The sequence below is a fragment of the Elephas maximus genome, chromosome 1, assembly GCF_024166365.1.
Source record: "Elephas maximus indicus isolate mEleMax1 chromosome 1, mEleMax1 primary haplotype, whole genome shotgun sequence".
Lineage (NCBI taxonomy): Eukaryota > Metazoa > Chordata > Mammalia > Proboscidea > Elephantidae > Elephas > Elephas maximus.
The window spans coordinates 63,281,159-63,309,141 of NC_064819.1; the positions used below are offsets into that span (position 1 = coordinate 63,281,159).

The 27,983-nt window shown below is 40.5% G+C and overlaps 1 protein-coding gene across 3 annotated transcripts in view; it reads right to left on the bottom strand.

The window, feature by feature from the left end:
- The window catches only part of KIF13A (kinesin family member 13A), a 227,833-nt gene that overhangs the window by 119,229 nt on the left and 80,621 nt on the right, over positions 1 to 27,983 (bottom strand). For 2 of the 3 annotated variants that reach the window (XM_049884625.1, XM_049884617.1), the window contains exon 3: positions 4,979 to 4,991. The exons of the other annotated variant lie outside the window; for it this stretch is intronic. In XM_049884625.1, coding sequence (XP_049740582.1) covers positions 4,979 to 4,991 — 13 coding nt within the window. The remainder of the gene's footprint in view (positions 1 to 4,978; positions 4,992 to 27,983) is intronic. 3 annotated transcript variants of the gene reach the window in all.

A 27,983-nucleotide genomic window follows, 5' to 3' on the forward strand; every position in this document is an offset into this window, starting at 1 on the left:
AATTAACGAGTTCTTCATATAGTCCAGCTTCTCAGATTATTTGCTCAGAATACAGATTAAGTATGGTGGAAGGATACAGCTCTGCCACACACCTTTCCTGATAGCCCCTTGTTCTGTTCGAACAACTGCTTCTTGGTTTATGTACAGGTTCCTCATGAGCACAATTAAGTGTTCTGGAATTTGCATTCTTTGCAATGTTATCCATAACTTGTTATGACCCACAGTCAAATGCCTTTGCATAGTCAATAAAACATAGTTAAACATCTTTCTGGGATTCTCTACTTTCAACCAAGGTCCACCTGATATCAGGAATGATATCCTTCATTTCATGTCCTCTTCTGAATCTGGCTTGAATTTTTGGCAGTTCTCTGTCGATGTACTGCTGCAACCAATTTTGAATTATCTTCAGCAAAATTTTACCTACACACAATATTAATAATATTGTTTGATAATTTCCACATTCTGTAGGGTCACCCTTCTTTGGAATGGGCACAAATATGTATCTCTTCCAGTCAGTTGGCCAGGTAGCTGTCTACTAAATTTCTTGGCATAAATCAGTGAGTGATTCCAGCATTGTGTGTGTTTTTAAAAAACCTCAATTGGCATTCCATCAATTCTTGGAGCCTTGTTTTTCACCAATATCATTGGTTCTTGATAATACGCTATCTCCTGAAATGGCTGAACATCGACCAATTCTTTTTGATACAGCAACTCTGTATATTCCTTCCATCTTCCTTTGATGCTTCCTGCATTGTTAAATACTTCCACCACTTGTCTGTCAGTCTGTCATACTGTGGTGGCTTGCGTTTTGCTGTGATGCTGGAAGCTATGCCACCAGTATTTCAAACACCAGCAGGATCACCCATGGTGGACAGGTTTCAAAGAAGTTTCAAGACTCAGACAGAGCAGGAAGAAAAGATCTGATGATCTATTTCTAAAAACACTGGCCAGCAAAAACCTTATGAAAAGCAGTAGTGTGGGAGAGGTGAGATTAATTCCGAATTGGCCATTTCTGACTGCACAAGTCAGAACCGGACCATTCAGCCTATGAGTTCCACAAATACTCTGCCTCTTGTGGCCGTTTGCACAAATGCTTTTGTTTTATATTATGCATGTGTTCCCTACCCCACTCTCATCAGAATGCTGGGACTGGGTCTTACCCATGCAGCACACGTGTCCTGCCCAGAATAATTATAGGTTACATTAAGCCAACCAGTCTTCTCTGATGCTTTTGCTGGTTATTTATGCCCAAATCTCATTGTTTTAAATTAATAAAATTTCATTTGTATATGATCATCATCAAAAGCATCTTTCCCTTTCCACATCAGCTTTCAACATTTATATTAATTCCTGCAGGGAAAGGCCTGTATCTTCTTTAATATCTTTTTTTTTTTTTTGACTCTATTGTATCATTTGTTTGATTTCAAGTTGATCTTTATACTTTCCAGATGTCCCTTACGGCATGCATTTATTTTTTTTAACTCAGTGATTTAAAACTAAAAAAAAATTTTTTTTTTTTTAATTTTCCTTGTACTTTTTAGGAATTATCAACAGGATACCTAGTGAAACCAAGGCTGAAACTACTAGGCGTATATACTGGTTAGAAAGTACCCAAGATTTTTCTGTGTACAAAGCAGTTAGTTATTTTTTAAAATGTGTATGTGTAGCTCTGTTTAATCTCAGTGCCTCTCCTTTCCTAAGTACCCAAATGTGGGATTGTTTAGTATTTCATTCCCTTTGTCTGTGGGGAAAATATAAAACATATTACAAGAGTGACACTGTGTTACAAAACTTCTGGGAACCAACAGGAAGGGAAGGAAGTGCTACATAAAAGGCACTCATGTCTTCCTGAGCAGGGCCCTGTTGGTATAGTGGTTAAGAGCTATGGCTGCTAACCAAAATGTCGGCAGTTTGAATCCTCCAGGTGCTCCTTGGAAACCCTATGGGGTAGTTGTACTCTGTCCTATAGGGTTACTCTGAGTCAGAATCAACTCGAGGGCAATGGGTTATCTTCCTGAACAACAGATAACTTTTTCAGGTCGCAAATCTCAGAGATAATATCCACATCACTAATTGCTCAGGGAGGGCTCCCTAATCCTCTAGATTTGACCAGGATGCCATTGCTTATACTTCTACAGCATTATATATTTCCTCTTTCTTAATAGATCTCATATTTATATTATTTGTTCAATGAATGACTTCCTTACTGGAGTTAAAACTCTTCCTGCCAAGGACAATACCTATGAAACTATTAAAAAAAAACAAAACTGTTGCCATCGAGTCGATTCCAACTCATGAGAATTCCGTGTGTCACAGACCAGAGTTGTCTTGGCTGTAATATTTACAGAAGCAGACTGCCAGGCCTTTCTTCCATGGTACTACTGGGTGGATTCAAACCACCAGGCATTAGGTTATCGCTGTTGTTGTTGTTAGGTGCCGTCAAGTCGGTTCTGACTCGTAGCAACCCTATGCATAACAGAACAAAGCACTGCCTGGTCCTGAGCCATCCTTACGGTCGTTGTTATGCTTGAGCTCATTGCTGCAGCCACTGTGTCAATCCACCTCGTTGAGGGTCTTCCTCTTTTCTGTTGACCCTGTATTCTGCCAAGCATGATGTCCTTCTCCAGGGACTGATCCCTCCTGACAACATGTCCAAAGAATGAAGATGCAGTCTCACCATCCTTGCCTCTAAGGAGCATTCTGGTTGTACTTCTTCCAAGACAGATGTGTTCGTTCTTTTGGCAGTCCATGGTATATTCCATACTCTTCGCCAACACCATAATTCAAAGGCATCAATTCTTCGGTCGGTCTTCCTTATTCATTGTCCAGCTTTCACACGCATATGATGTGATTGAAAATACCAAGGCTTGGGTCAGGCACATCTTAGTCTTCAAGGTGATATCTTTGCTCTTCAACCCTTTAAAGAGGTCCTTTGCAGCAGATTTACCCACTGCAATGCATCCTTTGATTTCTTGACTGCTGCTTCCATGGCTGTTGATTGTGAATCCAAGTAAAATGAAATCCTTGACAACTTCAATGTTTTCTCCATTTATCATGATGTTGCTCATTGGTCCAGTTGTGAGGATTTTTGTTTTCTTTATGTTGAGGTGCAATCCATACTGAAGGCTGTTGTCTTTGATCGTCATTAGTAAGTGCTTCAAGTCCTCTTCACTTTCAGCAAGCAAGGTTGTGTCATCTGCATAATGCAGGTTGTTAATAAGTCTTCCTCCAATCCTGATGCCCCATTCTTCTTCATATAGTCCAGCTTCACATATTATTTGCCCAGCATACAGATTGAATAGGTGAACGAATACAACCCTGACGCACGCCTTTCCTGGCCAACTGACTGGAAGAGATCCATATTTATGCCTATTCCCAAGAAAGGTGGAAATTATAGAACAATATCATTAATATCACACGCAAGCAAAATTTTGCTGAGGATCATTCAAAAACGGCTGCAGCAGTATATTGACAGGGAACTGCCAGAAATTCGGGCCAGTTTCAGAAGAGGACATGGAACCAGGGATATCATTGCTGATGTCAGATGGATCCTGGCTGAAAGCAGAGAATACCAGAACAATGTTTACCTGTGTTTTGTTGACCATGCAAAGGCATTCGACTGTGTGGATCCTAACGAACTATGGATAACATTGCGAAGAATGGGAATTCCAGACAGTTAATCGTGCTCATGAGGAACTTAATATTAATTAGGTTATTAGTCAAGTGCAAACCATTTGCATCAGCCAGGACCTATAGGCCTTCAGTAAATACAAATCGATGAAAGTCAGCATTTTAGTGGGTTTTTATACTCCAAAAGCTAAGTTGGATTCTTCTTCATAACCTCAAAGGCAAGTAAGCCTTGCCTATTCTGGATATCTTACCCTGTCCCAAGTAGCCCTGGTGGCACAGTGGTAAAGCGCTCAGCTGCTAAATGAAAGGTTGGTGGTTTGAATCTACCACCTACTCTGTGGAAGAAAGATGTGTCAGTCTGCTTCTGTAAAGATTACAGCCATGGAAACCCTTTGGGGAAGTTCTACTCTGTCTGATAGGGTTACTATGAGTCGGAATAGACTCAAAGGCAACGGTTTTTTACCCTCACCCAACACAGCTTAGATTCTGACCTTATAGTATTTGTAGTAACAGCCTGTTCTGGTCCCATCTCAGAAACCACAGATATAAGCAATCTCATCAGTCAGGAGCTGGCAGAATTTCTCCTTCCTTTTGATACCAAGTGTGCCTCTGATACCCAATAAAATACTCACTGGTAACAAAATCAGCCTTCAGTTATTCAGGGGTTGATCATTCAGATCCCTGACTTCTCTTACTTTTTTCCCATTTACTCTCTAGCTTTTGGGCTCCTCACTGGTAAACACACCATCAAAGGCTGACCAGAGCAATAGGGACAACTCCAGTTAATGAACTTTGTGATTGGCTGGGATCTACAATGGAGCACATGGAGGTGGTGGAAGGTTGAATATCTAAAAGTTCAGATGATTTTTCTGATAATTTCAACTACTTTTAGTAAGGCACAGAAAAGACAGTGTCTCTGATCAATAACCACAATTATCACACTACCACACTGTGATGTTACTATTTTTGTCCTTCCACTTTCTAAGGTGGTGATACCAGGTCCCAGGTCTTCCTCTTAATCATTGTGAATTACGACATGCGGTTCTCTCTCTTTGAGCCTCATTTCATCATCAATAAAATGGAAACAATAATTTGACATGTTTGCTTTGAGGATCAGAGCATTCATTTAGAGAAGGAACTAACACGTAAAAGTGCTCTGTAAATGTTGAGTAGCATTCTCGTTTTATGTTATTGCCAACGTCATATGTTCACAATCTGAGTTTTACATTACACTGCTGTTTTTTCTTGTCAGGGATAGGTGTTTCACATGGTTTATTGTGATGGGTAAAATCCTGAATTTGTAAACACTAAGCCACTATACCTGCCAAAATTCCATATAGGTGCTTACCTTGGGAGGTTTCCTTAATGATAGAAACAAAAAATTTCAGCAGCACAGGTAAAGAGGTTGTCAACACAGCAGCCACATCAGCGGGAAGCAATGGAAGAGAGAAAACATAAGGTGAATTCAGCATCTTGATAACGTGAGTTCAAAGATATTCTACTTCATGAAGCCTGGAAGCAAAATTCAAATACATTACTGCCTAAAGTGGCAAACTCTTATATTTGCTCAAAAATACAATATGGGCACAATGCATTTCTTTCCTGGCTTAACAGAATGACCCCACAGTCATTCAGGGATATTTTTAATGATTCTAAGAAATGCCAGTGGAAGGGTGTCAAGATAAAGATGCTACAGTCATTATTGCATGTGGTCAAACAAATACTTTTAAGTTAATTTTCACATTTAAAGCTCTTTTCTGAAATTGGTATTAAAACATATGCGTATTTTCCTTTGACTCCATATACTCTTAATTTATACGGGAGTTTTTCTCACTTAAAAAACCATGGCTCTAAATGATCATTTTCACATATTTCAACCCTGAGAATTTTTAAGTCACATTCTTCCCCCACCAACAACCATACAAGCTTATCTGTTCCCATATACATAGTCTTGTATTCTGCTTTTTCACCTAATATCATGATGCTAGGGGCACTGTACATATTTTAAAGTATTATTTGAGAAAATTATTCTGAGTAAACCTTTTTATCAAAGTATACATGCAGAAAAGTGCATGCATCATAATTTCTCAGCTCAGTGAATGTTCAGAACATGAACACACCTGCACACATGCACACTGTTAACATCAATTTTCACATATTAAGAACTCCGAAAGGGCTGAAATTGAACCTGAACACAACTCTAAAAAGGAAATAATTTTGAAAGTAGCAAAATATTAAGTTGACTTGTTTTGTAAATACGTTCCTTGTGGGCCAGTTAAGGCGCTGAGCTACGATTCCTACGTTAAGACAGTTCTTATTGTTCTCCCTAACGTGGTTATTCTTGATCAACCTCTGATACCATCAATTCACATACTATAAAACTAGCATGAAAGAGAAACGGAGAAGCTTTTCTCAGGGTTTCAATCCTTGTTCACAGGGAATAGAATCCTGGGGATAAGTAAACAGATTTTCCAGGGCAGAGGCCATGGGAAACAAAAGGTACAGGTGAAAACAGCATGGCGCCTTTTCTCCATCACTGCGTCCAACACTCCTCACAGAGCTCCTAGGACCCCAAACAAAGCCCAGAGCTCAGCAGCAGGGAAAGAATTTCCATGGATTCCACAATCAGGTAGATGATTTCACACATTTGAATCCAGGGAAAGAAAATTATGACCTTCCTATAACACAAACCTGAAGCATCATTTTGAAATTCCATGAATTAGCTGAAAGGAAATGAGTCCTCGTGTCTTATGTTATCAGCTCAGACAGCCAGAAACAATGAACATGATTTTTGTTTTAGTTTTGGAGCGGAACTGTATCTAGAATAACTGGTATCTCCGGCTGCTACCAAGCAAGTCTCAACAAACTTGTGCGTCTACCTTTCAAACCCAACATTTATAGATGTTATAATAAAAACGCATGGCTTTAATCCTAACAGAGCTATGGAAATTCTGTACATAAAGTTTGAAATTCATGCCAAGAAAATTTCCTGAAGTGGGACACTGCTCTGAAAGGCATCTGTTCAACAATGAAAACTTCATGCACAGCACTGTTGACTAAGTCTTCTCTTATTTTGTTTATTTTTAAGAAGTCATTTAAATAATTGTTTATCAAACAAAGAAAAGGAAAAAAAAATCACTTGGGTTACAATAAGACAATCAAATGAAATAACATGGGACAACCAGGAAAATACCCGTTTCCCATGTAAGCTGTGATGAACCAAATTACCTAACAGGGGGGTAGAACAGCACAATGGGGGGTAGCGGGTGGCTGGGACAGTCTAACAGGAATCCCAGAGACCTCTCCAGAGTTCAAAAAAAAAAAAAAACTCAGTTGCTGCTGAGTCAATTCCAACTCATGGTGATCCCAGGTGTGCAGGGTAGAACTGTGTCCATAGAATTTTCAATGGTTGATTTTTCAGGAGTAGATTGCCATGCCTTTCTTCTGAGGTGGCTCTGGTAAACTTGAGCCACCAACCATTCGATCAGCAACCATCATCCATTAACCATTTACATCACTCCTTTTGCACCCCAGCTGTCTGATAATCATCACCAGCTGCAAAGAACAAGTGCTGGTTTCAGCCAGCAGTGCATTTACCTCCTTAACTGCCCACTAATCAAACAACCCTTTCTTCATTCATATCTCATTAGCGTTTTCTTTATTCTTCTTAGGAAGTCAGTTCTATTTCAACACTTTTAGTACTTTTAAAGTATGTCCTTTTTACTTATAAAGACAGTATATTATATGGTGTTATGGGTTGAATTGTGTCCCCCTAAAAAATGTGTGCCAGCTTGGCTAGTCCATGATTCCCAGTATTGTGTGAGTGTCCACCATTTTGTCATCTGATGTGATTTTCCTACGTGTTGTAAATCCTACCTCTATGATGTTAATGAGGTGGGATTAGCAACAGTTATGTTAATGAGGCAGGTCTCAATCTACAAACGATGCATTGTTATCATTAACCAGTCTTTTACTATTAAAATATAATAAAAATAGTAAAAATCTTTCACTATTAAACTACAACCTACAAGATTAGGTTGTGTCTTAAATCAATCTCTTTTGAGATATTAAACAGAAAAGAGAGCAGAGAGACAGGGGGACTTCCTACCACCAAGAAAGCAGAGCTGGGAGCATTACACACCCTTTGGAACTCAGGGTCCTTGCGCTGAGCCAGTCCTATGCCAGGGGAAGAGAGATGACAAGGACCTTCCCCCAGAGCCGACAAGAGAAAGAAAGCCTTTCCCTGGAGCTGGCACCTTGAATTCTGACTTCTAGCCTCCTAAACTGTGAGAGAATAAATTTCTATTTGTTACAGCTATCCATTTGTGGTATTTCTGTTATAGCAGCACTAGATCACTGAGACTTATGGGAGTGCCAACACAATTCTGCTACCTTCCTTTGTGTTTCTGAGTAAAGACTCCTTGTTGAGAATGAATGGAGACTGGGCAGCAGGGTAGAAAAGGAAGCCACCAAACTCATCTGCTGCTACCCATATGTACTCATCATTTAGTTTAAAACAAAGATCCTTACTGCTGAAGAAAAAGCAAGCCCTTTTTTTTTTTTTTTTTACTGCATCATCACTTTGGCAAACCTTTCCTGAGATGTGACAGCAGGCAGCTAAGACATCCCTAATTCAGAACTGTAGGTACTGCCCTAATCCCCAGAGACTATGTGTCACTTTTCCTTAAGTATAAAGAAAAACACTTCCAATGTCAGTTATACCAATACTATAATTAAATACAATATGATATCCTTTGGAAAAAAAAATAATGTGACAAACCCAGTGACATTCATGTGAAAAAGGATGAATGAGGGTGAATACTGTATCTATATCTATCAGATTCAACATACCCATTGCTGTCCAGTTGATTCTGACTCATAGCGACCCTACAGGACAGAGGTGAACTGCCCCATAGAGTTTCCGGGGCTGTCAATCTTTGCCGAAGCAGACTACCGTATCTTTCTCCCTCAGAGCAGCTGGCGGGGTTGAATCGCCCACCTTGGGGTTAGCAGCTGAGGGCTCAAACACTGTGCCACCAGGGCTCAACAGAATCAACATACTCAATATTAAATGTGTATTTTTAAAATTTGGTCCCTTTGTTAATTACATTAGTCAAAGCCATGTTTAGGTCTTTGTCAGATCCAGCTACTGTCGAGATACCTGAGCGCAGAGAGAGGCAATATCCCAGCTAAGCAAATCTCCAGTGAACTAAAATTCTCTCTTCAAACAGGCCTCCCTGACCCCAGTCACAGGCTCAGTTGCTAACTCCTTAGAAAGAATATTCCACCAACACTTAGCTAACGTTACGGGTACTTCTGACCACGCTCCACCGCCTACTCTCTCATTCATCCTCTGAAAAGGTCTTGTTTTTAGACATGTGAACCTCTGTAATTTAAAAATATGTATTAAACCTGTTGCTGTCGAGTCGACTCCAACTCATAGCGACCCTACAGGACAGAGTAGAACTGCCGCATACAGTTTCCAAGGAACGCCTGGTAGATTCGAACTGCCGACCTTTTGGTTAGCAGCTGTGGCTGTTAACCACTAAGCTACCAGGGCTTCCAAAAATATGTATTAGAAGACTTTTTATGTATTCCAAAAAAACTAAACTGAATAGAACTTGACATTCTAAAAGCCAGCTAAGTAATATTTTTAGGTCTCAGAATTTGGAGAGAAAATAGAAAGTGCAATTCAACAGTGATACTAACTCTATCTTGCAAGAAGCCAAAGCTTCCTTTCTCTTCCAAGACAAGCAGCCCAATCTCCTCATGCCATTCACAGAATGTGCGTTCACCACCCAACTCAGGTAATTTCCATGCCTTTATCCTGCTTCCCTCTCCCCCTCTGCCTGATCAAATTTCCCACCCTTCAAGACTCAGCACAATAAGCAGATGAAAATATGCTCAACATTATTAGTCATTAACCCGTAGCCCACTGCCATCAAGTCAATTCCGACTCATTGAGACCCTACAGGACAGAGGAGAACTGTCCTATAGGGTTTCCAAGGAGCAGCTGATAGATTCGAACTGCTGACGTTTTGGTAATTAGCCAAGCTCTTTAACCACTGCATCACCAGAATGCAAATAAAAAACACAATGAGGTACCACTTAATATCCACTGGTACGTCTATTATTTTAAAAAATGGGAAAATAAGGAGTGTGTGGAGAAATTGGAACCCTCATTAATTGCTGGTGGGACTGTAAAATGGTATAGCTACTGTGGAAAAAAGTTAAACACAGAATTTGGCAGTTTCTGAAAAAGTTAAACAGAATTATCATACAACCCAACAATTCCACTCCTAAGTATATACGCAAAAGATAGAACAGAATTTTAGCACCAATGCATCTGGTTTGCTTCAGAAGAGTATACCTTCTAGAATCTACTTGACTTAAAATACACGCTCAATGGCATTTTTTAATTGTTTCCCTTCTAGCCCCCCACCCCCTCATTTTCTATAAGACTTTGCTCTTACCACCTATGGATTTTGCTAACAGCAGTGCGTTTCAACAACGTAATTCCTGCAGTTACCATGAGGCTGCTGTGGTTCAATGGGAAGACCCTTTAGGGAATGGTTGAGTAGAGAAGTGAAGTCAAGAGGAAGGGAACCACCACCAAAACGTATGTGTGTGCTTACACAAATATGTATACAGGCATATATGTGTATGGGTATGAACACGAACGTATATATATGTACACAGATAGTTGTGGATATACATACATATTACATATGTATATCCATATATATAATAAACCACATAGTGGACACAGTTACAGATACTTCTTAGACATACCCAAACACCTCGAGAGATTGGTTTTCAGAGTTTAAAGGCTTAGGACCATAGTATCATGGGACAACTCAGATAACTGGCATAACGTAGTTCATAAAGTGTGTGTTCTACAACCCAATTTGGTGAGTAATGTCTGGGGTCTTAAAAGCTTGCGAGCAGCGATCTAAGAAACAATTATTAGTCTCTACTTGTTTGGAACAAAAGAGAAAGAAGGAAACCAAAGACTCAGAGAAGAGAGTAGTCTACAGGACTAATAGTCTACACGAACTACGGCCTCATCTATCCTGAGACCAGAAGAACTAGATGGTGCCTGGCTACCATTACTGACCACTCAGATCAGGGTCATAATAGATGGATCCTGATAGAACAGGAAAAAAATGTGGAACTGACCTCAAGTTCTTAAAAAGTCCAGACTTACTGGACCGGTTCAGACTAGTGGACTCTCCAAGACTATTGCCCTGAGATACTCTTTAAACCCAAGCCAAAATTATTCCTTTAGGTTACCTTTTAACTAAATAACAGATTGGCTCATAAAACAAAGAATATCACCTATCAGTAATGGGCTCTTTTAAAGAATCATCTACGTGAGACTAAATGGTCAAAAATTACTCTAAAGCAAAGGTGGGAAGGTAAGGGGGCAGGGAAACTAGAGTACTGGAAATAGTACAACCAGAACGGAATGAATGGGAATGACGACATAATATCACTGAGTAATTTTTGTAGAAACTGTTAAATGGGAACGTAATTTGCTGTGTAAACTTTCACCTTAAACACAATAAAATATTAGTTATAAAAAAAAAAAAGGAAGTAATCAGACTGGGAGAAAACAGTAGAGGCAAGAAACTTGTGGGGTGGATAAAGTTAAAAGTAAAGATGCTGGGGTGGTAAAAAGATAAGAGTGTCACAGTCAAAGAATGAGACATTGACCTGTAACATTTCAGAGGCAGAACATTTCAGGGTGGTAAACTCTAACCTGGTCTTAGTAGTACGTCTGTGAAATGGAGTGGACAATCATTCTTTTAATAATACCTAACACTTAAAAGTGGAAATCCTGGTGGTGTAGTGGTTAAGACTTACGGCTGCTAACCAAAAGGCTGGCAGTTGGAATCCACCAGGTGCTCCTTGAAAACTCTGTGGGGCAGTTCTACTCTGTCCTATAGGTTCTCTATGAGTTGGAATCGATTTGATGGCAATGGGTTTTTTTTGGCAACACTTATTAGAGTACAAAGGGTTATGTGCTCAGCTGCTAACAAAAAGGTTATGGTTCGAGTCCAGCCAGAGGTATCTCAAAAGAAAGGCCTGGTGATCTACTTTCAAAAAATCAGCCTTGAAAACCCTATGGAACAAAGTTCTACTCTGACACACATAGGGTTGCCAAGAGTCACAGTCAATGTTATAGCAAAGGGTAGCACCTAGAAGTTCTTTGTGCCAGATATTATTCTGTTAGTTTTACCTGATTTAACTCATTTAACCTTCTTAATAACCCTGTAAGGCCGGTACTGTTATTTATTATCATTTTTCAGATGAAAAACACTGAGGAATAAGATACAGAGACTGCATGACTTGCTCACGTTCACACAGTTAGCTGGCAGCAGCGCCATGATTCAAACCCCAGCAATCTCTAGCACTTAACCCACTCTTAACTGCTACATTATTTTGCCTCTGTTGAGTCTAGAAGGATTTAGTGAAAGCTCCTTGAGCCTAGGCTAAGGTTTTAGATAGCAATCCTTATGGGTATTCAACTGTGTGGATCACCCTTATCTACGTGGGACATGAATGTGGTTAATGCGTGAAGTAGCCCTGTCCATGCCCAGGTCCTACATGAATGTGCAGCAGAAACCTACAGAGAGTGAACCTCAAAGAAGAAATACTTTTAATGTGCAAGACGGCTGTGAAGTTTGAAGAAGACAGCAAACTGCCACTTCCCCTTGAGGAAGCAGAAAATTGAGCACCACTACAGAGGTTATGGAGTCCTTGGGTAGTGCAAACCGTTAATACACTCAGCTGCTAACTGATGAGAATGAAGTGGTATCTCATTGTGGTTTTGATTTTCCTTTCTCTGATGGCTAATGACACTGAGATCTTTTCATGTGTTTGGTGGTCATCTGAATGCCCTCTTTGGTGAAATGTCTATTTGAGTCCTTTGCCTAAATGGAGTTGTTTTGAGGGTTAAATTAATTAATATATGTAAAGCCTATGAAAGAGCGCCTAGCATGTGGTAACCGTTAAGTAAGTGTTGGCCATTATTATTATTAAAAGGAGCCCAGGTGGCACAGTGTTTAAGCAGTTCAAACCCACCAGCCACTCTACCAGAGAAAGATGCGGCTGTCTTCTTCCGTAAAGATTATAGCCTGGGAAACCTCATGGGGCAGTTCTATTCTGTCCTATAGGTTTGCTATGAGTTGGAATCGACTCGATGGCAACAAGTTTGGTTTTTGGTCTCTGGGTGGCGCAAATGGTTATCACTCAGCTGCTAATCAGAAGGTTGGTGGTTTGAGTCCACACAGAGGTGCCTCGGAAGAAAGGTCCGTGATCATCTTCCCAAAAATCAGCCATTGAAAATCCTGTGGAAACAAAGCTCTACTCTGACACACACGGGGTAGCCATGAATCAAAATCATCTTGATGGCAACTGGTTTGGGAGAGGTCTATGAACAAAACCACAAAAATATTCATGTAAATGAGTTCGGAGCAAATCTAAGGCAGAAGGGGGCTGGAACAAAGTTGGAGAGTACAGCATACATTCGGAGAACAATAAAAAGACAGGGGTAATAGAGGGTAGTAAAGCTGAAATAATATATAGTGATCAAAGGACAAGGAAGGCCACACTGACTTTTCTTTGAAGCAACTGCCATGAAGGTTTGTGAAATAGGAATAAGGCAGTCAGATCTGACTTAGGAGGGTAAGACCCAGTGTGAATGAAGAGGCCATACCATCTCCACAGAGTATGCAGTGAGACGCACAGCCCTCAGAGTATGTAAGCTGAGACACACTGCAAAGGCAAGGGCTATAGAAAAGCAAAGAAAGATAGGATGTAAAGGTAAGAACATAAAGACAATTTGAAGAGAAACTCTATAAGATGTGTCTACTGATGTGTCCCACCCAGCCTCTCCACCATGTCTCTGAAGGTGGAACCACTGCTGTGTGACGGGAAGTGACTTTAGTATGTGACTTCAGGATCAGAACTTGAAGCTGATCTGACGAGATGAAGAATAAGGGAAAAACTACTTCAATTATATCAATGTTTATTATACTATTGACAGTTTAAAAAAATGAATTCAAAATACATTTGCTATTTAAAAAAAGATAATCCCAACATACTTTAAAAAAAAAAGACAAAACTCATTTCTTTAAAAAAAAATTATCACTCCACTTATCCTGCTCTCATTGTCAATAAAACTGACAAAGAAAAACTCAGCTAACTTTGTTCTGGGGAGGAAAGACTTGTGGTTTGATTTTTTAAACATATCTGGACTACATTCTTCTGGCATAACTATATCTGGCTAAAATTTCTACAAGAAGTAATATAGCACAGCGTTGCTGTCGTTAGATGCCATCAAGTTGGCTCTGACTCATGGTGAACCCATGTACAACAAAAGGAAGTGTTGCCGGGACCTTCGCCATCTTCCCCATCGTTGGTATGCTCAAGTCTACTGTCGTAGCTACTGTGTATTCTGAGTTCCTTCCAACATAGGGGGTTCATCTTCCGGTACTATACTGGACAACATTTTGTTGTGATCCATACAGTTTTCACCCGCTCATTTACAGAAGTATATCGCCATGTCCTTCCCTCTGTCTGTCTTAGTCTGGAAGCTCTGCTGAAACCTGTCCACCCCGGGTGACCCAGCTGGTATTTGAACTACAATAGCATAGCTTCCAGTATCAGAGCAACATGCAAGCCACCAGAGCATGACAAACTGACAGACAGGAGGCAGAGGATGTATTATGCTGTGATCTAGCTATGCTGACCTTGGGCAAGTTTACTTAACCCCTCTGAACCTTGGTTTGTGTCTAAAACTGGGGATAGAAGAGTGCTCCTTCAGGACTGTCGGAGGATTACATACAAGGACCCACCTAATGCTATTCACTGTTAGCGTGTGTAGCTATTGCTCAATAAATGCTAGATGCCATCGTTGTTGTTACAACAAATATCCCTCCTGGATTTTATATGCAAAAGGTCAGCACGTCTCAAACAAAATTTCATCTCTGAAAAGGTTCCTGGGAGCTGAAGAATGAGAGTACTTCTAAAACAGGCTTCGGGTTTTTCCCATAAGGGAAAAAAGTTTTTCCCTTTATGTACAAAAAAGCAGAAGAAAAAGAGAAAGAAAACAAACAAAATCCTCAGGAATAATTAAATAGGCATGCATTAAGTTCCCAACCTTTCTAAGAATTAAGCTATGATCTTAACTTTGAAGGAACAGGAAGGAACAGGTGCTTAACTGCAAACACCTCAGCATACTCCATCCAGCTGGTCACACCTGACATCTGGTCCCAGGTACTGCTACACCTAACTACAGGGGTCAAAAAAACCTCCTAGGACAGCAAAGCTGGTGCCATGACAGCTGACAAAATGGCCAGAAGAATAATGATCTAAACTTTAAAATTAAACAGACTTTATTTTTAAAAATGACCTAATGTATAAAAATGCATCATTTATTTTCTCAGTCTAATAAATACAGGGTATTTATATAATCACTAGCTGAAGAATCTAGAAGTATATACTGTTCAATGTGAAAAGCTGGCAATAAAAGGTCAAGGGTCAGGGTTAGAAAGAGAACCCAATGGAGAAAATAGCTTTAGGTTCCCTTTCCCAAAGCGACACTAAAGAGCACCAGAGAGCTAAGTCTCATTACCAATGTAAAATGTGACCTACAGGCCAAAGTTGAACGGTTATACTGTTTAACTACTGAAGCCCACTGAAATGAATGGTGAGGCAAGGCGACCTAAGACAGAAGAGGTCCATTCTGGTAGTCATTCTCTAAAGCATTTTCTGCAATCAAGAGGTACTGGCTTTGTAACAGAAGCAATAAACTTATTTTTTTTAAATAATGTTTTATATATTATGTTTTCAGTGAAAGTCAGAAGCAATAAACTTTTCAAATAAAGTAAATAACTGCAAAGTTATATAATTCTCACTGGATGTTTTCTAATCTATTAAAGTTTCATAAATTCATTCCATTATTTTAAAACTCTGATGGTGCCAAAAATTGTTCTAAGGCTGTAGGACTTTGTGAATAGAGGAAAATAAAACTCCAATTTTTTAAAAATTACTTTTCTGCATCGTTTGATGTGATCACGTGTTTTCTTTTTAGTCTGTTAATATGCTTTACACTAATTGATTAAAAAAAATCATGGCGAAATCTACGTAACGTAAATTTTGCCATTTGAACCATGTTTAAGTGTACAATCAGTGACATAATGACACTGACCGCATTGTGCAACCATTACCACTATCTATTTGCAAAAGTTTTTCATCACCCTGAACATAAACTCGGTGCCCTGTAAGCAATATCTGCCTATTCCCCCTTCCTCTCAGTCCCTGGTAACTAACAAACTTTTGTCTCTATGGATCTGCCTATGCCAGATATTTCATATAAGTGGGATCATACAGTATTTGTCCTTTTGTGTCTGGCTTAGTTCACTCAGCATAATGTCTTCAAGGTTCATCCGTGCTGTCACATGTATTAGGACTTCATTTCTCTTTATGTCTGAATAATATTTCATTGTATGGATACAGCACATTTTGTTTACCCATTCATCTGTTCCCATTTTTTTTAATCAGCATTTTTTCCTACACTTATGTAAAATTTGTCTGCCACCCAGCAAAGACAAGTTTTACTGATGCCAGACATACCATCTCCACCAACTGGAGAAACCCTCAGAGTATAGCCCCTGGACACCCTTTCAGCTCAGTAATGAAGTCAGTCCTGAAGTTTGACCTTCTGGCAAAGATTGGAAAGGCCCATCAAAAAAAAAAGAAGGAAAGTAGGTCTGCCAGGACAATCCCAACCACTACCTATATTGGAAGCTCCCTGCAGCCAGGTCCTGTAACTGCTTTGCTGGCTGCTGTTTACATCCTCAGCACGTAGCACACAGCAGATGCTCCATAAGAATCTACTGAATAAATCAACTGAACCACCTTTTTCCAATTCTTTACCTGGGACATGCTGCCTTTTGGAGTTTCACTTTGTATCTTCAGGCTTCCTTTTCCCATCTTTGAAATCATGAGGTTTTTTTTGTTTGTTTTGCTTTTTTAATGTCTTACAATAAAGTCTACAGATGGCTTAAGACGAGGCAAGGTCACATGAAAATAAATATCCTCATAGTAATGGTTCAGAAGCACAAAGAAAAGGCTACTTGTTTCTCAGGCTATCCTCCCCAGCTAGGAACTGACCTGGCCCCTGCACAGAGAAACCCCAAGCAGATACTGATGGTAAAGATGCCTAAGCAAAAGAGAATTGGTTGGAAACACAATTCCTGTAATTTCTCCTTCCCAGAACTCTTGCAGAACTACAGATTTCCTTATATCAATTTTTTTTTTTTAACGCATCTTGTATCATCTGAATAAACTAAGAAAGTTCCCTTTTAATCAAGAGGATACTCTCCACTCAGAACAACCAAGGACAGGAAAAACAGGGTCAGGGGAGGAGCAGGGAGCTGGAGGCAGCTGATCCCTGGATGGATTGTGGAATGAATGTCCAATGAGTTTTTAAACCACTAATTTCAGGAATCAATGTGTACTAATACTTTCACTCAATATTAGCCGAGTTTTTTCCTTTTTAATGAATTAGCTTTTCTATGCTTACAATAATATTGCAGTAAGCACAGTCGCATCACATACCCCTTGCTCTTAATTACAATGATCTGGCAACACAGAACCAGAGTCAGTTGTGACCAGTACAAAACTGAAGAACGTCACCACTTTTTACAAGTCCCACCGTGCCATTCCAGGATGTAGGAATAATGTTAGTATTGTGAGGCAGGTGAGGTCAAAGATGGATTTGTGTCGCCTTCACCCATGTTTTCAACTCAAAGGAAGCATAAAGAGGGGACAGTCCACTCAGCTGAACCTTGAAAGAGGCGGGGGTGTTTGTTAGATACAGAAGGGAGCCAGGTGTGCAGAGAAGGAGGAAGAAAGGAATCTATTCCTTGGCAGTCCTCTGAACTGTAGGAGAATCTGTAGGGACAGGGAGCTGATGGAGATGCAAAACCAGACAAGAAAGAAGGGCTGAGGCAATCTGGTTATCAGGTAGCTGGTTACACCTGGATAAAATCTGGAAGTATCACCTAGCCCAGAGCTCCTGAAAGTATAGACTGAGAATGGGTACCAGTCCATGAGCTGTTTGCTATTGGTCCTGGAGGAAATACGAATCTTGTCCAAGGTACCAGCCACTCCCTCATCTTCCTGTGGGGGTCAAGTGTCATGATGCCTCCCCCAACATTTATGAAAGTACTGGTCCCTGATGGACTGGAATTAAAAAGAAAAAAATGGTCCTTTGTTATTTTAGATATTTTGAGAAGCAATTTCTTAATCTATAAAATATTCAGGTTAGAAGGCAAACCTCAAGTATCTATTACTAAATTCTAAAATAAGTTTTTAATATTTTTATTGCTTTTTAACTACATTATTTATATTGCCTCTTTTTTTTCCACTAGCCACTTAACATGATGTCTTCTGAAAGCATTTTAAATACTGCTGCCCAGGAAGCAGAGTAAAAGTGCTTCAGAATAAATTCCATCTCTATGTAATCAACTGGTTAAAAAAAAAACACAGTCAATGCAAAACTTGAGATGACTAGACAAGTGTATATCCACATACCTACTAATCTAACATAATGATGCTCCTAGGGTCTAAATAGACATATTTCTAAAATTAAATGCCTACATAAAGCAAATGGAACGTTTTACAAGTGACGTGAAGTTATAATATAATTACTATCCACCAATAACAACTTCTGTGCCCTTTTCCCAAATATTGTCAAGGAAAGTAACACCTGAACTGTTTCTCCAGACTGACAAAACGTGTGACAAGAGCTGAGTGTCACAGGCCTCCAAGTAGGGCTGTCTCTGTGGAGCGCCCTCCAGCACGCTGCACGCAGCTCCTGTGCCTGATCGTCATGACTGCAATTCCCTGTTGGGTGAGCCAAGCAAGAACTCACATCTGGTTCTTGTTGGGTGCCATGGAGTTGATTCTGACTCACCATGACCCCGTGTGTTACAGAGTGGAACTGCCCCACAGGGTTTTCTTGGCTGTAATCGCACCAGGTCATCCCCCCACCCCCACAGAGCCACTGGGTGCGTTTGAACCGCTAACCTTTTACATAGCAGCAAAGCACTTAACCGTTGTCACCAGGGCTCCTTACCCGAAGCAAAATTAAGGAGACACAGGCGGCTTACAAAATTAAGCAAAATTAAAACAGCTCTTGTGCAATTTTCTTGTTATTATCCTCAAAATTATCATGCAGGAAGTGTTTTTAAAAATGCAGCACAGACCATCCATTCTCAACTTAAAAATAAAAAATTAAGACCCTCTGTGTGGTTATCCTCAGAGATAAATGTGCTGCTACTAAAGGCCTGACTTCAATTAATGAATGGTGCATGCATACATTTAACAACCCAGATTAATTTTCCATTTATGTGAAAGCTTGTGCCTTGATAGCTTGTGAAAGCATGCTTATGACAGTATAAGCAATAATATATCTGTATTTTCTACATTTGGGGGCCAGAATCAAACATCATGTTCTATGCAGTAGCTTTATGAAAGCAAGGGTATTAGCTGAATAATCTTTTAGTCCTCGATAGATGGTTGGATGCCACTGAAGTGACTCCAATGTATAACAGAATGAAATGTTGCCTGGTCTTGCATCATCCTCACGATTGCTGGCATGTTCAAGTCCATTGCTGAGGCTACTGTGCCGATCCATCTCACCATCTCATTTTCACTGGCCTTCTGTTTCACCAAATATGATATCCTCCTCCAGATCCTGCCTGATGATGATGTGTCCAAAGCAAATGAGTCAGACAATATTCTACGATCCATAGGGTTTTCACTGGCTAATTTTTGGGAGTAGATTGCCAGGCCTTTCTTCCTAGTCTGTCTTAGTCTGGATGCTTTGCTAAAACCAGTCCACCATGAGTGACCCTGCTGATATTTGAAATACTGGTGGAAGAGCTTCTAGCATCTCATCAACACACAAGCTACCACAGTGTGATAAGCTGGTAGAGACACACAGATGGTCGTTTATGAGAGTCAGTACAGTACGGTGGTTAAGAGCAGGGATACAGAAGCCAGGCTGCCTGCATTCCATTGTTGGCTCCACCACTTTCTAGCTATGTGACCTTGGACCTGGCATTTAAGCTCTCAGTGTCTCAGCTCTCTCATCTGTCAAATGGACTTTTTGTTGTTGTTCTTGTTGAGAATATACACAGCAAAATATAGACCAATTCAACAGTTTCTACATGTACCATTTAGTGACACTGATTATATTCTTCGAGTTGTTCCTCCCCCATTAACATAATCTCACTGCCCCCTAAGGTTCCTATCTAAGCTTTCAAGTTGCTGTTGTCAATTTGATCCCACATAGTTCTTAAATGAGCATATTGCAGCCCGAGGTCACCTTTTAGCTAAATAACAAAATGGATCACAAAATAAAGAGTATCACGTGTGAATACTGGGCTCCTTTAAAAAATCATCTATATGTGACCAAAGGGTCAATAATTACTTGAAAACAAAGATGAGCATGTAAGGGGGCAGGGAATCCAGATTTAAATGGAAATGGAACAACTAGAAATAATGAGATTGTTCGTGCATTGTAAAGAATGTAAATAATGTCACAGAACAATTTGTATAGAAATTGTTGAATGAGGACCTAAACTGCTGTGTGAACCTTCGCTAAAAACACAATAAAAAATTATTTAAAAAAAGAAAAAAACCTCCCTTCCTCCTAATAAGGAGGTTTCGGCAGATGCGCCAGGGGAAGGCCTCATTTGAGGGCCTCCCATAATGGAGGTACCTGGGCTAGCATGTGTAAGAGCAGGGCCAACTAAGAGACTGAGCTGAGTCCTTGACTGCAACTCCCTTCAGATACTACAGTGCGCTGGCTGTGCACCAGGTCTGGTGTGGGGAGAGCAGCTTTCCCCCACGAGGCCTGTCAGTTAGGGCCTTTCTAATTGCCTTTGAAAGGCCACACATAAGATTTTGGCCAGGATCTGGACTCCTCTTCTACAAAACTGGAATTTCTCAAAAAGAGGACAAGAGTTGGGAACAAATAACATTAAGTCTATTTTAAAGGATTAACATCTGAAAAATTATTTGTGCATTTTTTGTTATGACTTTCTCTTGAGTTTTTTTCCTTGTTTCTTCAGATTAGTCTACATACCTACAGGGAGAAGAAGTTATAAAATTTCTTTTAATGGACCTCATGGAATAGAATATCTTACATCACAATTAACGGAATGTGAAATACATCAACTAGTTCTTGTATTTTAAAAAAAAAAAGAGAATAATGTTTGGTTTTAAGAAGACTTCAGGGGATATTTTTGGTTTAAGGTTTAAAGATTACCTTAGGGCAATAGTTTCAGGGGTTCATCCAACCTTCATGGCTCCAGGAAGTACGAAGTCTATGAGAATTTGAAATTCTGTTCTACATTTTCCCCCTTTTGATCAGGATTCTTCTATAGAATCTTTGATCAAAATGCTCAGTAATGGTTGCCAGGCACCATCCAGTACTTTTGGTCTCGGGACAAAGGAGGTAATTTTTTATGGAGGCAATTAGCCACACATTCCATATCCTCCTCCTATAACTGGAATGTCCCATGAAACCATGACCCTAAACCTCCAAACCAAGACACCAAATCCCAGGAGGTTTTTGATTGTATATAAGCAGCCTCAGCAGCTACATTTTTTCTTTTTTTGTCGTCGTTGTAAATCTATCACACAACTTTTGCCAATTCAGCTTTTTACAGGCGTACGACTTATTGACAGCAATTACAATCACCAGCTATGCAAACCTACCCTTAAGCAGTGTGATATTTCCATCACCGTTAGCCCCTCCTTCCCCCTCTCTCCCACCCCTGGTAACCATTAATAAACTTTGTTTTCTATACATTTGCCTTTTCTTGTCTTTTAACATAAGTGAGATTATATAATATTTGTCCTTTTGTGATTGACTTATTTCACTCAGCATAATGTCTTCAAGCTCCATCCATACTGTAGCATGTAACAAGACTTCATTTCTCCTCCTGGCTGAGTAGTACCACATTTTGTTTATCTATACATCTGTTGATGGGCATTTAGGTTGTTTCCACCTTTTGGCTATTGTGAATAGTGCTGCAATGAACATTGGTGGACAAGTCTCTTTCTGAGTCTCTGCTTTCAAGTCTTTTGAGTATATTTCTAGGAGTGGGAGTGCTCAGTCATAAGGCAGTTCTATTTTTTGTTTTTTGTTGAGGACCCGCCACACCATTTTCCACAAAGCTGTACCATTCTGCGTTCCCACCAGCAATGGATAAAAGTTCCAATTTCCCCATAATCTTGCCCAAGTTTGTTATTTTTTGGTTTTTTGTTTTGTTATTTTCTGTTTTGTTTTGTTTTTTGATTATGAGAATGAAACAGTATCTCATTGTGGTTTTGATTTTCATTTATCTGATGGTTAATGATGCTGAGCATCTTTTCATGTGTTTGGTGGTCATTTTAATGTCGTTTTTTGGTGAAATGCCTTATTTAAGTCCTTTGCCTAAATGCAGTTGTTTTGAGGGTTAAATGAATTAATATATGTAAAGCCTGTGAAAGAGCACCTAGCATGTGGTAACTGTTAAGTAAGTGCTGGCTGTTATTATTATAAGGAAGCTGGGCAGCGCTGTGGTTAAGCAGTTCAAACCCACCAGCCACTCTATGGGAGTGACGGTCTTCTTCCATAAAGAGTACAGACTTAGAAAGCCGGTGGGGCAGCTCTATTCTGTCCTGTAGGGTTGCTATGAGTCGGAATCGACTCAACAGTAACCAGTTTGATTTTTGGTCCCTGGGTGGCAAAAATGGTTAGCACTCAGCTGCTAATCAGAAGGTTGGCAGTTCGAGCCCACCCAGAGGTACCTTGAAGAAAGGCCAGTGATTGTCTTCTGAAAAATCAGCCATTGAAAATCCTATGGTACAAAGCTCTACTCTGACACACATGGTGTAGCCATGAGTCGGAATCAACTTGACAGTAACTGGTTTGGCTTTTGGTTTTATCGTTATGGCTTTAAAGATGCTTTCATAGATGCTTAAAATATGCTGGTCAAAGAAAACCAGAAGACAACAAGCAAAATGCAGTTAAAGGTATGGGAGTAACAAATTTGGTGCAAAATCTCCCACTTTCGGCCATTTAATTTACTTATAAACTCCATTCTCTCCATCTGCCACAGAAATAGCTGTGTTACAGATGCCAGATGCTTGGGGGCTTTGAGAGCCTACAGGACCAGCCACCTTACGGGCTCTGGGGCCAAGAGACCCCCTGACTCAGCAGCCCACTTATTCTTCAGGACATCTGTGCAGAACCATCTAGTTTCAATGTCACATTGAGTCAAATCACCCAGGCAGTAAAATCAGAATTCAAATTAATCCCATTTCTGTTACTAATGAGATTTTAGGAAACATGCTAACAGGGCAGGATGGCATATCTCATCCTTGTCTCCATACTGAACTGGGAGCTGTGAGTCTTTGCCAATGAAGTGCTCATGACAAGAGCCACACCAGTGGCCAGCACTCATAGCAGTGTTATTCTCCAGGTTAGGAACAATGAGATGAAAAACCTTTGCAGTGCACAGTTTCATTCTAGGGTCTAGATATACCCAAAAATATTTAGGACGGGATGCAAGGATCCATTTTAAATTGCATCCAACCACACTGCAGAATGGAAGAAATGGGTGGGCAAAACAGGAGCCTGTTGTCCCGTGTAACCTCACTATATATGTGATCACTCTACAATGCCTATCACCCTCCCAGAGCTGAGTTCACAATGAGGCAAGTCTGAGATCCGATTCGTGAAGGTTTAGCATTGCGAAAACAAGGCTGCAAGATTCTCTCCCCATGTTCTCCTTGAGGACAGCTGCCATGTCCGAATTGCTTTTTATTACCCGCCCCCCCGACCATATAACAATGCTTTCTCTGCATGTACTATGTACGTGGCTTAAAAAAAAAAAAAAGGAATTATCCATTAGTCAAACTCACATGACCAAAGGAACCCCATTATGATGAAATTCTTCAAATTAAACGGCTTCCTTAAAGTTGTATAGGAAACTCATTATTTGCTGAAGATATTTTTTAAATATTAAAAAGATCAGGAAAATCCAAGTAAATTTTGGAGGATGAAGACAATTTCTTTAGTTTAAATGAGAATCTCAGGTATGAACAAGAGGCATCAAAGCTGGCAGACTCTCTTCCTGCTAGAACCTCAAGAATTATCAGTAATAGAGCAACCAGTAGTATTAGCAACTTAGTTCTCTCCTTCAAAAGGCACAAAGAAAACAAAAAGAATCTGTTAGACAGTCTCAACTCATAATTCCAATTACAAGCTATTAATAAAGCCATCGTTACTATTCCCATACTTAACCAAGCCAGATCGAACTCAAACAGAAAAAAAAAAGTTCCACAGTCAGACAAAACCAGTTGAGTCAATTCAGACTCATGGCAACCACCCTTTTGTGTCAGAGTAGAACTGTGCTTGATAGGGTTTTCAACGGCTGATTTCTCGGAAGTAGATCACCAGAGGCCTTTCTTTTGAGGTGCCTCTGGGTGGACTCAAATGCCAACCTTTCAGTTAGCAACTGCAGCGTCTATATGGCAGCCATAACCTCAGTGCTCAGTGCTGCTGTCCCTGAAACCATGAGACTGTGTTGTGTCTCTGTGACACCAGAACGCTACTCCTATCTTCTGCTTGATGGCAAGGAGGGACAGGGAAGAGGGAACTAATGTTACTGAACACATCTGTATGACACCCATGGTTCCTGGCACCTTGCCTTGTTCACTCAATCCTCAGACAACGTGAGGTGGAAATTATTAACCCCATCTCTCTGATCACATAAACTGCCCACATGGCTGAGTAAATGGCAAAGCTAGGATTGATACCTATTTCAGGTTCTTTTTTGGTATATTCCCTTACCCCCACATATAATCTTGAAACCAGAATGATCTTTTTAAAATAAACTTTCTATCATTCTCCTAGCTTAAAAACCTCCAACGGCTCTCTATTGCTCTCAGAATATACACTTGGAACACACGTACCTCTGCTTACCCTTCACACCCCTCATCTCCTTTCCCCTCCACCGTAAATTCATAAACCTCTTTCCCATCTCAGAACTTTCTCAAATGCAACTCCCTCTGCCAAGAACACTCTCCCCTTCCGGTTCTTTCTTGCCTTTGGCATAAATGTCACCTCCCTAGAGAGGCCTTCCTTGACCTTCCTTATTTCAGGACCCCCGTTTACTCACAATCATTGCTCACAGTTTCCCACGTGGTACTTACCACAGTTTCTCAGTGTCATGGTTTACTATCTGTCTAGGTCACCTTATAGTCCCTGGGTGGTACAAACGGTTAATGCACTCAGCTGCTAACTGAAAGGCTGGAGATTTGAGTCCACCCAGAGGTGCCTCAGAAGAAAGGCTTGGCAATCTACTTCCAAAAAGGCAGCAACGGAAAGCCCTATGGATCAGAGTGCTACTCTGACGTGTATGCGATTGCCATTGAGTTGAAGTCGACTCAATGACAACTGGTTTTTAGTCCATTTTATGGTAAGCTGCACCAGCACGGTGACTGTGCCTGCCCTGTTCACGATAACTGCATGCCTGAAGAATACAGATGTCCCCCAAGGCCACGTGACAAATCATATTTGAAGGACTGCCTATTTTTACATAAATAACTGGGTGCATTATTTTACTACTTACGGCAAAGTAGTTTTCATTTTGGTTAACCACTAATTTGAAAGTTCTTTTCAGTAAGGATGGTGTTTACCGGCTTATTCACTGGATTACTCAAGAGCTTTTAAAGTAGCAAGTATCAGGTCCAAAATAAAACCAAACCCACTGCCGCTGAGTCGATTCCTACTCATGGTGACCCTACAGGACAGAGTAAAACTGCCCCATAGAGTTTCCAAGGAGCACCTGGCGGATTCAAACTGCTGATCTTTTGGTTAGCAGCTGTAGCAGCCCTGTCACTCTGCTTTATTTTCTTCTTAGCACCTTTAGCCACTTTAAACTATCTCATTTAATTTTCTGCTTACTTATTTATCAGATTTTCTCCCCTGGGCCCAATAGTTATGAGATCCATGAAAACACGGACTTTTGTCTTGTTCCCTGCTATAACTTCAATAACTAAAAGAATGTCAGGCACAGTCACTTAATAAATACCTGTGAAATGAATGAATGAGTGAGTGAGAGAGTTCCTTGGCTCATGTCACCGGGTAACATTACAAACAATGGTGATACTGCCCTGAATAATGGGGTTTGTGTGAAGACCAAACATACATGCAAAGTGTTGTGTTTTTAAAGGTGTTATATTAGGGAAAATTTCAAATACCTACAAACGGAGATAAAAATAATGCAACATAATGAGCCCACCTTCAACAATTATCAGTCCATGGCCAGTCTTAGGCAGGTAAAGTATACTGGTTGTTGTTTTTATTAGCTGCCATCAAGTCGGCCCCAACTCATGTGACCCCATGCACAACAAAATTAAACACTGCCCAATCCCATGCCAGCCTCATGCATGGTTGCAGATCCAACAATGTTCTGTGGTGAAACATGTGATTTTCATTGGTGGATTTTCAGGAGATTACCAGGCCTTTCTTCCTAGTCCACCTTAGTCTGTAAGCTCTGCTGAAGCTTGATCAGAATCATAGCAACATACAAGTCTCTGGTGACAGATGGCTGATGGGTGTACATGAGGTACACTGGCTGGGAATCAAACCCAGGTCTTCCACATGGAAGGTAAGAATTCTACCAATGAACCACCAATGCCTCATTAAAGTATATTTAATGCTCCTAAAATAAAGCTGCTAGAGATTCTCCACTTTAAACATCAAATATTAATGTCAAATTCAAGGTGGACTCACATGTAGTCCTGGGAAACTAACACATTAAAATTTTCCAAGGGACTTCTCAAGGTTTTACACAGCACTGAGAACAGTTATCACTCCTTTTCCCAAGGACCTCAACCTTCCTGTACACAGAAGTAAGAAAGCCTGTGGGCACCAGAAATAGATGTTCCACAGCCCCAAGGGAGCCAGCCATGTCTTCACTCCCAGCACACTCAGGGGCACTACCAGCTCCTATCTGACCTGGTCTGTTATCTAATTCTCCAGCACAGGGCAGACAGGTCAGCCAACAGGCAAGGCTGTGAGGGAGGGAGGCTGACAGTCCAGCACTGTGATGAGACACAGGAAGCCAAGACCAACACAGGCTCCTTTCACCACCAGAAAATAATGGATGTTCGTGATTATGGCGACACAGCCCCTAGACTCTGTTTAAGATCTTGGGAAACTATGGCAAAATGGTTAAGGACTGGTGTTTGAGGAATAAGCTCCAGTTATGTGGAAAATTAACTTATATTAAAATACTTATGAATAGGGGGAGGCGGAGCCAAGATGGCGGACTAGGCAGACGCTACCTCGGATCCCTCTTACAACAAAGACACGGAAAAACAAGTGAATCGATCACATACATAACAATCTACGAACCCTGAACAACAAACACAGATTTAGAGACGGAGAACGAACTAATACGGGGAAGCAGCGATTGTTTCCAGAGCCTGGAGCCAGCATACCAGTCAGGTACGGCACAAGCACAGAGACCTGCTCCACCCCCCTGAACTAACCCCGGGAGGGGGACTAGCCGGTTCCACGGGCGGCGTGGGACGCAGCCGTTAGGAGAAGTCCCCGGGAGGCAGTGACTGATCTTGGAGCAGAAAGAGCAGCATCCGAGCCGGGGAACCGTCCCACAGGGATTTGGACTGCACGCAGGCGGCTTCATTAACATCTGAATAGCCTGAGCCAGAGGGAGAACTCTGATAGGGATCTGACTGCAGTTTTTTTTTAGCGGATTTTCTGGAAAAACTAGTTTCCCAGTGATGGCTCGGAGACAACAATCCATATCAAACCACTTAAAGAAGCAGACCGTGACAGCTTCTCCAACTCCCCAAACAAAAGAATCAAAATCTTTCCCAAATGAAGATACAATTTTGGAATTATCAGATACAGAATATAAAAAACTAATTTACAGAATGCTTAATGATATCACAAATGAAATTAGGATATCTGCAGAAAAAGCCAAGGAACACACTGATAAAACTGTTGAAGAACTCAAAAAGATTATTCAAGAACATACTGGAAAAATTAATAAGTTGCAAGAATCCATAGAGAGACAACATGTAGAAATCCAAAAGATTAACAATAAAATAACAGAATTAGACAACACACTAGGAAGTCAGAGGAGCAGACTCGAGCAATTAGAATGCAGACTGGGACATCTGGAGGACCAGGGAATCAACACCAACATAGCTGAAAAAAAATCAGATAAAAGAATTAAAAAAAATGA